The sequence below is a fragment of the Notolepis coatsorum genome (genome assembly GCF_963971535.1).
Source record: "Notolepis coatsorum genome assembly, chromosome: 7".
In the NCBI taxonomy this organism is placed as follows: Eukaryota; Metazoa; Chordata; class Actinopteri; order Aulopiformes; family Paralepididae; genus Notolepis; species Notolepis coatsorum.
Genome location: NC_140171.1, coordinates 67,345,549 through 67,363,871, shown reverse-complemented (window position 1 = coordinate 67,363,871; position 18,323 = coordinate 67,345,549). Strand labels below are relative to the sequence as shown.

At 42.2% G+C, this 18,323-nt stretch overlaps 1 protein-coding gene across 1 annotated transcript in view; it reads left to right on the top strand.

The window, feature by feature from the left end:
* Positions 1–1,526: 1,526 nt before the first annotated feature.
* naa15b (N-alpha-acetyltransferase 15, NatA auxiliary subunit b) overlaps positions 1,527–18,323 on the top strand; it is a 93,279-nt gene continuing 76,482 nt past the window's right edge. Inside the window, exon 1 of the mRNA XM_084318887.1 lies at positions 1,527–1,684. Coding sequence (XP_084175013.1) covers positions 1,631–1,684 — 54 coding nt within the window. The 5' untranslated portion in view covers positions 1,527–1,630. The remainder of the gene's footprint in view (positions 1,685–18,323) is intronic.

Genomic DNA, 18,323 nt, shown 5'->3' with positions numbered 1-18,323 from the left:
ACGCTTACTTCATATATCTACTCCATTCACATATATGCCTACCACTTGTATCTATTGCTATGTCCGCCTACTACAATCTCATGAGCTGTCTAACGCCTGTCCCGTCTCCCTGTCTTCCTATGACTTGCTGTCCTGGAGTGTTGACCGGAGTGTTGGACGTCCCGTGACGAAGGCCGGGAGATTGCGACCCCCTCTGCGTGCCCCCCTGTCTTCGGAGGTCTCGTAGTGGTGACCGGAGTGCCGGATGTCCCGCGATGATGTCGGGAGTTCGCGACCCTCTCTGCGCCACCCCCCTTCCCCCTGTCTCCGGCTGTCCCTGAGCAACGACCGGAGTGTTGAATGTCCCGTGACTAAGACGGGGAGGACGTGACCCTCTTGCGCCGCCCCTGTGCCTCAAATAGATCCGCTATCAACTCTATCTTTAATCTTTCAAAATGTTCAGTTGCTATCGTTATTAGCTCTATCTTTAATTTTTCAAAATGTACAGTTGCTATTGCATGCACTCATCTGTGCCTCACCACACACATGAGTGCATGCTTACCAACTGTCCGTCTGCAACACTACTATCACCGACATCTAAGAAGGGAGATCCCCCCTTGAACGGCCCTTCTAAGGTTTCTCTCCTCCACATTGCCTGTGGAGCTTTTTTTTCCCTATTGTTAGGTTTTAGTGAGTTTTTCCTTACCTTCGCGTGGGGTATGTCTGGGAGTGCTTGCATTCTTTCATTTATTTGCATTCATCTAAAAAATGTTTGGACCCTATGGTGTTCTTGTTCTGTTCTTGACTTATTGTTATGTTGTCTTCTTGACTTGTTTAAAGAAGACCTGTACGGCCCATGGGGACATTAACGTGTGTTGTCGGGCCCTATAAATAAATTTGATTTGATTTGATTTGATTTGTAGTAGGCTATGATGTGTTCTACCCCAAAATGCCCTGAGTGGGAGGGTAGTTTGTTTACCAGTGTTGTGGCTATGTTTGTGAAGAAAATATTTAAGTAATTGGCCACATCCAGCTTGTCTGTGATGAGCATGTTGTCTCCATCTTTATGTTTGAAAATCTGGTTTTATGTTTTTTACTGCAGCCTAGTTGATTATTGAGTAATTTCCAAAGTTCACCTGGTTTGTTTTTGTTTTCATCAGTTTTGTCATTGATGAAAGTGATTCACCTCTTATTATTAATTAAAGGCATAATCTGTAATGCCGTCAAACAGCATTTTTGTTTTTGTCTGATATGTGGGTTGGATTTAAGTGGGTAGGCCTATGGGAGGTCTGAAGAAATCCACAGTAAAAATGACTAAACTCCACCCCAACACATCCAACACGTCAGACCCAAACAAAAAGTAAACAAAGTGGGGCCACGGTCGCTGTTTGATGGCACTACAGAGTATACCTTTAAAACATAATATGCAAAAACCATATCAGCGAAATTTCTCTTCAATAGCGGCCATTTTGAACGGAGTGACGATGGGCCCTCCATTACCACGTGAGGAGGAAGAGAGGAGAGTTCGAAAACGGAGCAATCGAGCGGAGTGACTAGTAGGAGAACAAGGGAGGGCGAGCTGTCGACATTATCCAGCTAACGTTAGCTACATGTGCTGAGGTCGAGGAGGGATTTGATCTCAACCGCAACAATGCCGTCAATTACTTTACCGCCGAAAGAGAACGCTCTATTCAAGAGGATTCTGGTGAGATGACGGCTAACGTTACCCAGGTTTAGCAAAAACACAGTGAGCTAACGTTAGCCATCTAGCGGTGCGTTTGTAAAGATCCCACCAGTTTAGCTAGCTAGCCAACGTTAGCTTAGCTAAAGCTGTTAGCAAAATGGCACCATTGAATGGGTTAACGTTAGCCAGCCTATACATGATGATATGCGGTGTCACTGTAATGGACCGCTAAATGCGGTTCTTGTATTTTTTTTGTCTGCACATTTTGTGGCAGCAACGCCAGTGTAACGTGTTTTCTCGATGGACATGTCTACCTAGTCAGTAAATATGTAATAGTATTAGCTCGCTGTAACGTTAGCTCGCTATCTAAGTAGCGTTAGCTGCTTTACTCGGGCCTCGCTGTCACCCAGCTCACCCCGTGGCTCCCTGCCGCCAGCTTAACGTGATGTGATGTTAATGTTACTAGCTAACGTTATTCAAAACAGCTGACACTTAACGTTAACGTTGTTGTTCGCATGCCAGTGTTTTGCTAAATATGGTAACCTACCAGCTAACTGCAGTCCGCCGTTATTAGAGTTTAGTTTGTTTTCCGTTGTCGGTGGAGTGTTACGTTAACCGGTGTTGTTTTTGTTTCAGTGATGGGCTCTTATCATCATGTCTGCTCATTTGGATGGATAACTAACTCCACTGTATAGTTAGCTGTCAGGAGCTGTGGCCCTGCTGGCCGGCAGGTAGTTCATGTTGGGGAACGTTGTGAGCGGGTTGTCAGACCTGGTTTACCGGCGTCACGTTAACAGGGCAGATGACCTGCACTTGACATGATCTGACTTCTCCGAGATTGTCACAAGTGTGCAGGTTTAGCGTAGGTCTTGACTCTTGATTCAAAGCGAGACGAAAGTCAAGTGTCTGTCCTAAAATGTGTTTATGGACGTTAATGTCACTTGGGACATGGCCCGTTTTGTAGCCGGCACTGGTGGCTACCGTGCGCACTTCTGCCTCGTCTTGACAGCTTGTTGACACAGCTTTATGGGGGTAATATTAGCTACATTTAGGGACACTTTGACACACACGGAGTAAACCTAGTCCAAGACATGTTCTATGTTATAGTATGTTGTTCACTGTAGAGCTTTTAGAACGAAAGTTAAGCGTAATCTGTGTCTGTAAATTATCAGCCTTTTGTCTGTGTTGGCTGGTCAGCCGAAGCTCTGTGACCAAATTAAAGGGGGAATGCCACTCATTTAAGAAATCTCGTGCCAGAGGACAGTTCAGCCAGTATTTGTGAACATGCACCGCATTCTAAAGCTAGAAATCAGAGAGAGAGAGAACCCTCTAATCTGTGGGAGTTTTTAAATTCTGGCTCAGACCTTCTAGCGATGCTAGAATATAAACATAATTTTGGTGTAAGAGCTCTCAAACATTTCATGGCCCCATAATAAATCATTCATTGTATGGAGCAGCCCCAGGTTTTGCATCCCAGTTACATTACATCATCACTACTGTCCTGGGGCACGTGAAGAAGAACATAATCTGAATTCTTAAAATGGGTGGCATTCCCCTTTTAATGCTTTCTTGGAACTGTGTTTAGTAGGCAATTCATGGGGATTCAACATCACTCAATGTTTTACATGAACATCATTGTTATGAAGACGCGGTTAGTTTAGTAGTTTCAAGTTTCTTTAATAGTTGTCATACTATTAAAGTACAGAATACTTTTATACAAAATGCTTCTTACTGTTACGCTCCAGTAAACTTTAGTAGTATCGATACAGCCAGGGATAAGTTGTTAAAGCTTCAGCTGTGATTGTGAAGCAGATTTGTGTCCCGATCTGGAGGGGGGGGGGGTTAAAGAGCTTGTGCTGACAACGCATCTTAAAAGAGGAAATGCCTATATCATGATTGATATATGGGATTATAGTTGAGTACTTCCTCTCTGTGAGCCCAGTTTAGTCGAAGAAGAGTGACTGGCTTTGGCTGCTACTTATTTTGGAATTACTTGTTGTAGAATAAACAATTCTACAAATAGAAAAAACCTGAACACCCACACACCATAACAATTCTGTTACCTAGATGAGAGATCTGAAATAATTCCGTCTGCCTGCAATGAGGAGTGGGCCGCTCCTCCCTCTGTAGTTTAGCTTTCCCAGACTGGGTGTCTTAAGGGCAGTCATATTATACATCTTGAGCAGGTCTCCAACTTGATGAACTTCTGACACTTTGATGAAATTCCATTGCTTTCTTTCCAGAAAAGGAGGTGAAAACTGGCCCTAGGATTGTGACTCCACTCACTACAGTTCTCTCTTGAGTCACAGAACTGATTGATTTAAATAGTTGGTAGGCTCCGTCCCTGTTGTAGTGTGTTGCACTAATGTGGTAAAGCTTCTCTAATGTCTGGCATGTCATGCATTTAAAAAAGAAAATACAAAATATGAGTTTGTGTCTGACTCGCCCAGCCTCAAACGTTTCTCTTCTCTGCAGGTAAAAACATCCAGAGTAGACTTCGGCATGTCCGCCTTGCCCTCGTGCATCATCGCCATCAGCAAAGTCATCATCACTGATAGGGATGGGAATTGATACGATTTTAATCGATACGATTCCATTAGAGTTGTTCCGATACCGATACTGGTATCGGAAATGCCGCCGATACTGCCTAAAACGCTGGTATCGGTATCGGCGAGTACACGTAAATTCTAGCCTCCGATCCCATGATGTAATTTATCTCCTGCCGAGTCCTGCGGAGAGTGAGGATTATAAAATGAACATGTTTTAAAGTGTGATGCTGTGTCATTTTAACAGCAGATACACTTTCTTAAATTCCATTGTCCCCGACAGTGCGGTGTGACGGGGAGCTCGGACGGGAATCGGGCTGTGTTTGGCTGGTGTTATGATAGCATTAGCTGGAAAGATAGCTAGTTGGAACAACATCCGCTTTTAACGTTACATCAAATCAGATGATCGCCTGTCCTTTCTCCAGGACCTAACACTGTCCGTGACCGTCTATCAACAATAATGCACCCACGGTGAATTGTATTTAAGTTAAGTAGCTACGGACTAGCGTTAGCTGACTATTACTAACGTTATCAATGCGGGAAGACGCGCTAGGTCAGTTAGCTTAGCTTGATAACGTTACCGTGTCTAAAGTTGGTGCTATTCACATAATCCAGCAATAATGGCTGCAGACCTGCAAGCAAAGTACAGCAAGTGCCAAAGGATAAGAGTCTGAGGCGGAGTTTCAAAAGAGAATGTTGAATATTTATTTTGCATCAAAAACCACAACATGAACGTTCTATCTGCCACTAGCTTACAGACTGAATAGGGTATATCTGCAGAGCCACTGAGTAGCGAGTGCAACACCGTTTAATGTCCGTGTGGATCATTGGAGTAGGGTATATCTGCAGTGCTGCAGCCCATACTCATTGATTAATGATACTAATACAAATCTATACAATCACCTGTTGTTGAATAAATACTATACGTTCTAGTTATTACTAAAAAACAGTATAACAGTATCTGAAAAAAAAAAAAAAAGGTATAATTTATATAATTTTTTTAATTTTTTTTTAATGCACTGGTATCGGATAAATATCGGTATCGGCCGATACCCAAAGCTTAGGTATCGGAATCGGATCGGAAAGGGAAAAATGGTATCGGAACATCTCTAGATTCCATTATCGATTCTGCTTATCGATACGATCTGGTCACGCACACACACACACACACACACACACACACCTCCTCTCCGGGCCCCCCCCTACCTCCTCCCCGGGCCCCTGTCCTGTAAGGTATTGGCTTGTGTTGCTACACGGACATGTTTGTATGTTGCACGGTACTTCCTGCCTTACCTACTAGTAAACAACAGTCAACATGATCACACGCTCTCCGTCTCTTATTATATGTGAACTAAAGAGTACAAGGTTTACACAACAGCCCTCACACCCTTTTTTATTTTATTTGTATCTGTACTACCTGCTGTCAGCTGTTATCTCTCTCTGTGAGCTTGATTAGCTAGCGTTAGGTTAAATCAATGACTAGGTTCTAAAACATTAGAGTAGTTTTTTCACTGCACATAGAAGCAGCCAAACAGCGGGAGCGTTTCGGGAGCATATGACCAAAACCCAGGCAATTTCGAGCCCTTAAAGTGGAGATGAAGCAGTGAGCAATGTGATCCTAGTTTGTTTGTTGTGTACCTTGTGTAAGACAGGGTTCTATAATCAAATGTGAAATCTATCTTATTTGTCTGAAAAATATAATATAATATCCCTGTTTTCAACATGGGCGCCGCCATTTTGTTGCTGACGTCATGGCTGACGTCATACCGTGGCTTGGGTGTATACACTCTGGTTAGCTGCCTATATTGAATGGGTCAGTCAGCAAATAAAATGTTGCCTACAAAACAACGGGACCGCGGTGGCTCTGTTTGTATTGCTCCTGGCTGTTCAAACTAATTTTACCATGTGAGAGAGAGGAAAGTTGGTTAATTTCCACAAACTACCAGTGAAAAAAACAGTGTTGTTGACATGTTGGCTCGGGCTGCCTGCACCCAGACGGCGCGACCAGCCTGTTGGACAGGGAAGGAGGATCTGCAGCGAACACTTCATTGCCTCGGATTATGTTGTTGGGGTGGGATGTTTGTCCAGAAGACCACTAATCAGCTGAAGCCGGACGCGGTTCCCTCGGTCTTCGACAGACAGACCGGCGTTAGCTCTCGGGAGCGATCGCTAGCTAGTTGGCACCAGCCGGGGCCAGGCGTTAGCTCTCGCTAGCTAGCGTTAGCAATTGGGTTGTCATGACAAAAACTGGCTCCAGTTAACCTAATTTATACCGTAATGAATCATTAAAAAATATTCCGTTAACTGGAATATGTTGTTTCTTTACACATATGTTGGATTATGTAATTGGGTTGTCATGACAAAACAATAAAAATCGCTACTTTACATCAGGGTGAACGCTGAACCGAGTCAAGCCGCGGGCGGCGCACTGAAGCCGGTGAATGAACAACCGCATTGCCCCGCTGGCTCCAGTTAACCTAATTTATACCGTAATGAATCATTAAAAAATATTCCGTTAACTGGAATATGTTGTTTCTTTACACATATGTTGGATTATGTAATTGGGTTGTCATGACAAAACAATAAAAATCGCTACTTTACATCAGGGTGAACGCTGAACCGAGTCAAGCCGCGGGCGGCGCACTGAAGCCGGTGAATGAACAACCGCATTGCCAGCATTCAGCCTGCTGGCTACCTAGACCCACTTCAACCAGCGTCGCGGAGCATTCAGCCTGCTGGCTACCTAGACCCACTTCAACCAGCGTCGCGGAGCATTCAGCCTGCTGGCTACACAAGCTGTGTAGCCAGCAGGCTGAATGCTCCGCGACGCTCCGGTTGCTAACGCTAGCTAGCGAGAGCTAACGCCGGGCCCCGAGAGCTAACGCCGGTCTGTCTGTCGAAGACCGAGGGAACCGCGTCCGGCTTCAGCTGATTAGTGGTCTTCTGGACAAACATCCCACCCCAACAACATAATCCGAGGCAATGAAGTGTTCGCTGCAGATCCTCCGTCCCTGTCCAACAGGCTGGTCGCGCCGTCTGGGTGCAGGCAGCCCGAGCCAACATGTCAACAACACTGTTTTTTTCACTGGTAGTTTGTGGAAATTAACCAACTTTCCTCTCTCTCACATGGTAAAATTAGTTTGAACAGCCAGGAGCAATACAAACAGAACCACCGCGGTCCCGTTGTTTTGTAGGCAACATTTTATTTGCTGACTGACCCATTCAATATAGGCAGCTAACCAGAGTGTATACACCCAAGCCACGGTATGACGTCAGCAACAAAATGGCCGCGCCCATAATGCTAAATGCTTCAGAAATGTACACAACAAATCGTTTTTTCTTAGAAACAGCTTATTTTTATAACGTGACTTCTTCTGTGGCTTATCTAAATACTAATGTGATGCTATGAATATGTATTTATCGCACTGCTTCATTTCCACTTTAAGGAATCAAATAGTCTGCCATGGCTACATGCGTGGCGCTAACGTTATGCGCAACTGTAGGAAAAACCTGGCATCGATGAGAGGAATCGATAGTCACGGAGGCATGCGATTCCAGGAATCGGACAATTAGGAACCGGCTCCCAACGGGAACCGGTTTTCGATTCCCATCCCTAATCACTGAGCCTAAAGGATTTATCGATGTCTCATTGACTATGATTAGTGATGATCAGCTGCAAGGTGCACACACCGAAACTACTGATATTTTTACCAGCATCCCAGACTATAGCAATACTTTGATGGGACTGGGTGAGTTAGACGTCGTGAACCTATTCTATATTTAAATGTTTAGCATTTTTATAAATTTTTACTGACATGCTTATGACACATTACCGCAATATTAGTGTATCGCATTGCGATTTGGAACAAACGGGGATAAAGCGTTTACGTATTCAAATATTGACCCAGTGCCCTGACAACTTTTTTTTCTATTGACTGTTCTGTGACTATCAATGCTTGAAATAAGGGCCATCCCGATGTCCCAGGCAGGGTTTCCGTTAGAAAAAATTGTTGCCGGCCTCAGTGTCCGTTTAATTTCAATCTACCGATCAAATGAGAGAAATTCCGGTCAGAGTTTATTGAGCTTAAAAACAATTGATAGGCAAAAGAATGACAACAAAACAAAATGACATCCTCAAGGCATGTAGATTTATAATATTTTAACTTAAAACTAGGCTACTTTTGCGTATAGTCATTATATTCCAAATAAAATAAGTCCCGAGACTCCGTGCTGCTGCTGACTTTAAATCAAATAGGTGTCTGTGGGCAGTCGGCCCGACATTAATAAACAGCAGTCTGTTATAATCACATTTTTATGAGCTAACGAATTCCGTTATATTGGACATTTGTATTAATTATATCAAGCGAAGAACTGAGAAATTTGGCAGAGAGAGACGGCAACATTATCGTGGGTTTGCGTGATGAATCTCCACTTTCCAACGACTTATTTGCGAGAGTATGCCGCTGCAGAGTCGCAGATTCAGCTGTTTTCAGGCCCTATCTGGGGACCGCTCAGCAGTACCCCCCATCCAACAGCTGAATTGCCAATGGCTGAATTGGAGTACTGCACTGTGCCGGCACTGCTGGTGTGCAGCTGTGGCTCTGCACATGCACTCGCAAACCCAGTACTAAGCTCTCGCTGACAACGTCGTTGTCATTATTAGAAGCAACGATGAAACAAATGTAATGATTGTTTCTAGGGCTGACCTTCGATTTTTTTTGGCAATCGAAGCTTCGGGGCCGAGCTTCGATTTTAATTCGAAGCTTTGAATAAAAAAAAATTAATAGTTTTTTATATATATATATATATATATATATTTTTATCTATGTTGTGGGACTTGTACAGAACTTTGGTAAACTTTGTTGTTTTTAAATGTGCTCTATAAATAAAGTGGATTGGATTAATGAATTAAGTAGCCCCTTTCGTGACTGTGACGCACGCAGTCAACACGGCTGTGTGATTTAATTCAAGGTGGATCGCTGTTGTCGTTTGAACAACTTCAGATTTCATGGGAACTACCAATCCCCCAAATCAAGAATGTTTAAGATGAATGAAGTAAGATTTTGATTATTTGAAATATGGCCTGTGTAGACTAAACTATGCACAGAATTATGTCAGTCTACAAGGTCCAGCAATGTAGACCTTGTAGACTCCACTACAGACCAATTATCAGTGAATGTTCATGCATTTTTAAGAAGGGCTACTTCCACAAAAAAACAAAGAACTCACCAAAACATCTCAGTAGCACCTTATCTAAATGTTCTATTTCATATATGGAGATTCATATTTATTTATGTATTGCATGCATTTCTAAATTTTATTTCCTATTTTGTTTATTCATCCCAGTATCTTTCTTTCTTATGTGTGGAATTCTACAAGGCATTTACATTCACATTTACATTTAGTCATTTAGCTGACGCTTTTATCCAAAGCGACTTACAAGTTCTGTACGACAGGTCATCAGGAAGGATACAACTCTTATCAGCTGAGTAACAATATTCATCAAAGTGTTGCGTGTTACAGTGTAGGTTCTGTTGTGCTTCTCGCCGGAAGTAAAAAACGAATAAACGCTTGCCGATTGGTGGTAACAGCAGAGGCGGGTGCAAGCGGTGTGACGTAATTGGCAGAATCGCCTCTCAATCAAAATTGTTCTATTGCATTGGTTGAGAACTCTGGTTGAGACAATAGTATCCAGCTACAGGCCGGCAGCAGCCCGGCAGACCATACTGGTTGAGCCGAGCGCCGCCTCTTCACATCGCTTCAACCCCGTGCGCCTCCTTTAATTTTTTTTTCACCGAATGTTCAAACCCATTAATTAATGTCCGAATGTCAGCGTAACGAACGAACATTCGAACGTTGGGGCTCAGCCTTACAACACAGTGGGCCAAGTTATTTTGGGTGATGTGTAGAACATGTTGGATAAGCACTGCCACTGGTGATGTTGCTAAGGTTACATTGAACTTGTGTGTGTGCGAGCACGCACATGTGTTTGTCGTGCACGTGTCTCTTTGAATTGACACATTGGGAAGGTTCGTATTGTTGCTGGGTGATTCTCTTTGTCATGAATCACTTATTTCTCGTCAACAATGGATGACAAGAATTGTAACAGAAGAAAACCTTTCTATCTATAGAGAGTAGACTATCTATTTCTTTAAACACTTTGAGTGCCAGCAGGGGGCGCCAGAAATAGCGCTTGAGTACCAGCGCTGTAGTCAATGGGAGGGCGATCACATTTGCGAACGCATAAACTATCTTAAATTATGGCTATGTGTCTAATACGCCCGTCGCTTATCAATGACTTGTTTGCAGTCAACATTGTCGAAACGGATTGTTTTTTAATCGGTTCATTTCCGTTTTATACCATTTTGAAAAACGCTAGTTTTTTTGTAAACTTCCAGGAAAAAAAAGATTCCGCAGGAATCGCGCTTTACTTGAATACACAAAACACGTTGTCATTTTTCAGCCTATTTATGAATGGTTTTCAAATAAACGCTAGATTATCGGTAGTATATGTGTACTTATGCACGCTAGAGAAGCGGGTTGAAAAATCGAATATCTTATTTCGTGATCAGCACACACACACTCACAGCCACACACACACGTATGGGACACGCTCAGATAGAGCTGCCGCGGTATTGATATTTTCCTTACCGCACGAATTTGCGAAATATTTCCTACCGCCGCGGTTATTACCGCACAGTGCGCACAAAAAAAAAAAAGTTTGAATGCATTTTTTATTTTTTTTAGTAGTCTACTCTTATAGCCTGCCTCTAGTCTAATGGCGCTTTTCCACTGCATAGTACCTACTCGACTCGACCCGCTTTAGGCACCTGGTACTTCGTTCCTTTTCCACTGCAGCCAGGTACTACTCCGTTTGTCTCCGTGTGGGGATGCAGGCGGGGCGGCCGGGCCGCTCGCTTGTGTACACTGAAAGCTCCGTGGGCATAGATGTCCGAGGGCTTGCAGCAAGCCAGAGTTTAACACAGTTTCAATCAATCAATCAATCAATCAATAACAACATTAACCAGACTATCGTTGCGTCTATTCTGCCAAAGCTAACGTTACCTCTCATTGTGTATTCTACCAAGCAAACCCGGGTTTAACGTTACCTCTCGTGTATATCGGCTGACGGTACTATTAGGCTAATAACAACAACAAACTTAACACATCAGCGATCTTGTTGTGACACTAAACTCTCCGCTCGGTGGTAAATTGGGTTGATGTCGGTTTTGTTTCGTCAATAAATAAGGCAGAATACACAGTGAATCATTCTTTTTTGTTTATTGCACTTGGTTCTGTCGCAAACAAATCCTGAACGAAATGCATCCTTAGCGAGGCAGTAAAGATGGCGGCGCCGGCGTTCTGTTTTTGTTCAGAGGCTACAAAGTGTGACGCGTCTCTCTTCTGACCAGTCAGTGGTCTGCAATGTTTCACATGACTTTTCTGGTACCACTTCTACCCAATAGGGTCGCTTGGAACCGAGTAGGGTATATCTGCAGAGCCGCAAGCCAACTTTATTATTATGATAAAAAACAGCGGTGACGCGGTATTCAGCCTAACTCTGCGGTGAGCGTGATGCAACAGCGATACCGCGGTAATGCGGTTATCGCGGCAGCTCTACGCTCAGATATAGGTGAAAAAAACTCTGATTATCCCAAGACTGGTAAAATAGATTCCTTACCTCAGATCAGATGTTCTCCGGGACTGGTAACACATATTCCACGCTGTTCTGCGGCTCGGCAATGAGTGGGATCGTCTCTGGTTACATGCCTGACAAGTAAAATGTGGATTCCGGACTATTTTTTCCCCCATTTCATTCAGTCCAATCCAATGGGTGCAATACCATCCGGAGAGACGATAGGGGGTGGTATTTCCCCTGTTCGAGCTCAGACGGATCCCCACTGGTAACGTAAGGCTAGATTGATGAAAAATGAATGGAAATCGATAATAAAAAAAATAACGATTAAATAACTAGATTTCTCGTTCTTGGCACTCAACGCATGGCATGAACTAACGAGATTTCTCGTGGCTGGCACTCAAAGTGTTAATAATGGTATGAAATGGGTAAGCCTGAGCCATAACATAATATGATATTGATATGAATGAATACAAATGTAAAATGCGGCAGAGCTCTCGAGACACAGAATAAGAGGTTGACATGGACAACTCTGAACTGTATCTATGTAATTGTGTTTTCTTTTATGTACGCTGTAAGTGATGTTATATGTTTTATGTTGGAACTGCTATGCTATGCACTGAAACCAAATTCCACCAGCCTGGCTGGGTGGTCATTAAAGAAATTGATTGAAATTGATGTCCTCACAAAATATAGAACAAGAAAATTGGTGAAGTGGCCCTTTAACACATTCGGCGCCTGACCCGAGATATCTCGGGTTAACTCGCCGGCGCTTGAGCGCCAAACCTGAGAAAAGTCGGGTTTTCATCGTTATTTATTTTATTCGATATTTCCATTCATTATCCATCCAGGGAGCCTGGTGTTATCATAGGGAATGAGTCTGAGATCCCAAAAGTGCAATACTGGCCGCATCCTACCAGGCGGCGGTATCGAGCACCCTTTGAAACTCTGTCTTGGGCTGTGCATCGATTATATAGGTCGGGCAAGGGGAGCGATTGTCCCGATCGGCTTGAGGAGCGTCGAATGCTCCAGATGGATGATGTATGGCGGATTATGTTGGCGTCTGGCGACACGATCGACACCAATACTGGGACTCGCAATCAGATGATTGGAATATTATTTTCAGGGCACATCCTAGTCAAGGTAAGGGCTCTTGTAGAGCCATATGGAATCCGCGATCACGGAATCGCGGAATTGAGCAATAAAAATGGAATCGACCATAAAAAAATAATATAAATAAATTTTTTATTTTTATTTTTTTATTATAACTTTTTCTTTTTATGTTGTGGGACTTGTACAGCACTTTGTTCAACTTTGTCAGTGCTGTAAAGTTTAAACCTTTTTAAATCTAGACAAACAAAACACTTTGCTTTCATGAAATATTGTAAGCCGTCATTTGAGGCTTTATAAAAGCAACACAATGAACACATCTGTCAGTGCCGAGTCCGACCTCATCTTAAATAACAAACAGCATTGCTTGTTGTTGTAATTAACAAACAGAGGCAGAGTTGATTTTGCAAAAATATATATATATATAAATTATTTTTTTTAATCAAATTTTATTTTCATTTTCGAATCCCATGCCCATCGAACGAAGCTTCGAAGTATTTAAGACGGCCCTATTAAATGGACTTATATCTTATTAAATTGTGGACATTTATTCATTCCCACTTATTAGACACTATTTCTGATGGTAAAATGAGCGTACAAAGCAAAATACAGAATTCTGAAATATTAAAACGGAAAAAACTGAATTTGGAAAAAAATATAATGGAATTTGGAAAAAAATAAAACTGATTTCATATGGCTCTAGGCTCTTGCATTGATCAAAGCATGCCTTCATTGCGATCCGAGCGTGTGTAACGCTAGTCCATAACGTATTCCGTTGGTGACGATCAAAGCATAAAAAAACTACACCCCCCCCCCCTTTCATGCATTCATGATAAAACATAATACCTTTGATTTTTTATTTGTAGTGTGTGTAGGACGGAACGCCAATGCATTTAGTATAATACACGTTGGGGGCTATTACCAGCCTCTCATGAATGACCCTAAAACCATACTTCTATTCACCACGGTATAAAATGGGAATGTATGGATGAGAAAGATTCTTTCTTTTTCACATATTGAACGATAGATACTCAATGTCAAATGGGCAATAGTATTGTATCCATAGCTATAATATAGTTATAGCCCTGCAACAGGGACCGAAACTAAAGCCCGCCGCCCGCCAGGGGCGGTCTGTTTTTACCTTTGGCGCATGACACTTAGAGGGCTGCCCGGCGTGTAGACGTGTAGTTCATAAGCAGGCCCCTAAAAATATTTGTATGCGAACGGTAAAAATCAATTACGCGCACGCTGTGCGAATACAGATTATAGCCTCTCTCGTCTTTTTTTTCCTCCGCTGCGAGATCGTTAAAAAAACTACAAGTCCCACATTGCACTCAAGCCAACGGTCCAATCACAGTAGAGTGAAGTGACTGGTTTCATGGGAAATAAAGCTCTCTTGTTTACTTCCTGAAACTCCGCGATCAGGGCTCTCGTTTTCCGAGACACCAACTTATTATAGTCTCTCTTACCAATAGCAATAGATTTTAGAACACCTAGATTTATCGATAGCAATAGTAATATAACGTTAATGCAACAAAACGAATGCCTTGCTTTGTTAATCATAACGTTGATGCAGTAGCGTATGTCGGTGTGTTGGCTGTAACGGACATGACAATAACATAACGTGTACACATTAAAATTGCGATAATCTATTCTAACATTTTCAAATCGATGCAGTTGAATTTCCCCCTTAGGATCGATGCATTGTTACACCCCTACACCAAAGTCACTGGCCCACTGTATATCTGTGTGTATAATAACTTGGCTAGCGTTATCAACAGCAGAGGTGGGCAATGGGTCCAGCTGCAGCACCGGAGTGCAAGCGATGTGATGTAATTGGCAGACTCGACTGTCAATCAATGGTCTACCTGACACGCAAACTCAAACAATGTTTCTGTACTGGAGGTGTGATTGATTGATTGATTGAAAACTTTATTAACAGATTGCAGAATGGGTACAATACAGTACAGCTCAATACACACAATTGTTAAGGGGATGCAGACCAGAGAAAGACTTTCGTCTTGTTTACATCAGGGTCCCCCATTTCAATTAATCAGGAAAGTGTACAGTATTTCAATAGGCAACCCTGAAAGGATTATTTTTCTAGAAGAGCAACACAGCCAAAACAGACAGTGGAGCTGTTTGCAGATAGCAAGCATTTTGACTTATTGCGTGGTGGCGATGTCTCGCAGATAATACAACTACAAGTATGATTATATAATATATATTTTATTTAAAAAAATATTGTATATATAAAATATATATTGGCAGGTAAGAAATATGCTTGGCGGGTAGACTCTTCCCATCTACCCGCCACTGGCCGGTGAGTCAAAAAGTTAATTTCGCTCCCTGCCCTGCAAACACCGCCACGTATTCCTATACTTTAAAGCGTTGGCCTTTCAACCACACGGTACACGCCGCCTTCTGGTGCTTAATGAGTTAAGGTGTGTAACGTGGGCAAACCCATGTGTGCATGTTGCTCTGCTCCTCCAATAGTCTCCCATGAATCTTTTAGAAATGTTCAATATTAATAATAATAATAATCTTAATTTATATAGCACCTTTCATACACGGAGTGCAGCTCAAAGTGCACAAAAAACACAGTAACACAGTAAGTCAATAAAAAACAAAAATACCATAAGGTCCATAAGCTCAAAATAAATGCATGCATGCATGCAACACTCTCAGACGTACCCCGCGCGAAGGTAAGGAAAAACTCACTCAAATCTAACAATAGGAAAAAATGCACCACAGGCAATGTGGAGGTGAGAAACCTTAGAAGGGCCAATTCAAGGGGGGATCTCCCTTCTTAGATGTCGGTGATATTAGTGTTGCATTAAAAAGAGACGAACAGCTGGTAAGCTTGCACCCAATATCTGAATGTGCATCTTCAAATATAATCTGTTCCCCTATTTTGCCTGTTTTGAGTAGGGCTCCAATAACTAATCGACGACTAATCGATTATTTAAAATAAAAGAGTTGGCAACTATTTGTATAATGGATTAGTTGGGTCTATGTCATGCTACACCTCCATGGCCTGTTGAAGCCATTTGATGTAAAGCAAAGCCTGTTGACACTTAGTTTATATAATTTAAATCGCTCTGCTCCTTTCAAACTGAAGACTTAAACAGGTTTTCTTTTCTTTTAATAAATTAGCTTGATACCATACATTACATTAACTTTTTGTTTTATAACTCAATTTGAAAGTTGTTTGAAAGAGCATTGTACAAGATGAGGAGTAAGTAATGGGAGGAGTGTGTTTTAGCATACTTAATTTTATTTTGTATCAGATTAATCGACTCAAAATAATCATTTAGTTGCAGCCCTAGTTGAGTACAGGGCAGGGACCTCGATTTTCCTTAGAAATGGAACATGGGGGTATTATTTAAAGGCCCAGGTGTTTGCGAAGCTAATATAATATAGCATCTGGAATGAAGCAGAGAAAGAGCTGCTTCAAGTTGCACTGCAATGAATGAACTTGGTCACACAGAGAGATAGTTTACTGTTCACTCTCACTCACTGTGTCGTGTTACTGCACTCATACTTTTCCTATATTGCAATTTTAGATCTATTAGTGCTGTTGATTAAGCAGATGCTTTAGGTTTTGGCAACAGAGTGCATGAGTACAGTCTGCTGACTGTGGGTAGAGATGTGTGCATCTCTTTGTGTACTGCACCCTTAAACAGATGGCCTTTTCACACTGGTATGGCAGCTGAAGGACTTAAGGCTGCCCCAGATGTTAGACATATATATAGTGATGCACGATATATCGGCCGCCGATATAATATCGGCCGATATGGCCGTTTTTTTACACATCGGTATTGGTCCGATATCAAGATGGGGCCGATATCCGATATTTAAATTTTTTTTTTTTTTTTTTTATATCTTTTTTTTTCTTTTTACATGTTTTGGCCTTAAATAGTTTCAAAAATCAGTAATTTCTGAAAATAAGTTACAAAAGTAAAAAAAATATGCGTTTTGGAAAATAGCTCTTTATTTGATTATCATAAAAAAGTGTTTTCTATACAGAGATATCGACATCGGTAAATATCGGTATCGGCCAGAACAGCAATATTAATATCGGTTATCGGTATCGGCCACAATTTTCACATCGGTGCATCACTTTGATATATAGGCTTATTATTATTATATTTTTTTTAAGATTCAAAGGAGTCTTATTCAATAGACAAATGAGCAAATGGTTATTCCCACATTGTTTACCTACGAATACATTTAGGACAATCTTCAATGTAAAATGCCCTTCTTGCATTTAGTGTTAAAATACCAGTCCGCAATCCAACTGTAAACAAATAGGCCCGAACACCCAAAAAAAAGGTTTTTGTTTGCTAGTTGACTGACATGTTGAGGTGGATATTAGTTTCATATTTGTTGTATTTTTTTGGGTGGCTGATTGGCGCAGTGGGCAAGGCGCTCGCCACTAACGCAGGAGACGCTGGGTTCGAGCCCAGCTCTCGGCATTGCTACCGGCTGGCCGGTCGTTCATACTAACACAATTGGCAAGTGTTAGAGGGTGGGAAAGCCGGTGGGTGGGGATTGGACGTTGTGGACAGCGACTCCTACAGGTCGGTTTGGTGACGCCGGTGCGGCTGAAACACGAAGTAGCGGCGGCAGCGTGAGCCTCCCACGCGTTACTCCTCGCCACAGAGTTCGAGCTGCTGCGGTGAAAAGATGCGATAGGCTGCCTCCTCGTGTACCGGAGGGGACAATTGATGCAAGGCTTCTGTCCTCACTACAGCCGACCAGTGGGAGGCATAGTCCAGCAACGTTCAAGACAGGGTAGGGAAGAATTGGACAATACGAAATTGGGATGGGAGAAAAATAGAAAATGGGGAGAAAAAGTGGATAAAAAAAATGTGTTGTATTTTCTGGCTGTAAAAGGTTTGTTTATGTTGGTGATTTGAGGGCATTTTGTCCATTTTCACGGGCATTTTGCCCCAAGCCCACGTTAATTTCTAACCCCGACTCATGGAGATGTACTAAAAAGCTATTTATAATTTTTGGCGGCAGTAATGGCATGTAGGTTACTCAACCTACTAATGTACAGTAGGAATCCACACTACACAGCATTTACAGACATAAATAAACTTCATGGCTCATCTCCTACTCTGGGTATTCAGTAAGAGAGGTGTCAAAGAGGCAACTACCCATGTGACCTAAGGATACTACTACTAGTAAAACATTTAGAAATATTCAATTGCAAATAGAATCAATTGTTTTTTCTGGTAAATTAATCGCTTAGATTCATCGACTAATCGACTCATGCACGGAACCACTGGAACGTGTTTATGAACCACAACAGTGCACTTGATAATGCACCACATCCAATTCTATTTCTACAGCAGTGAAT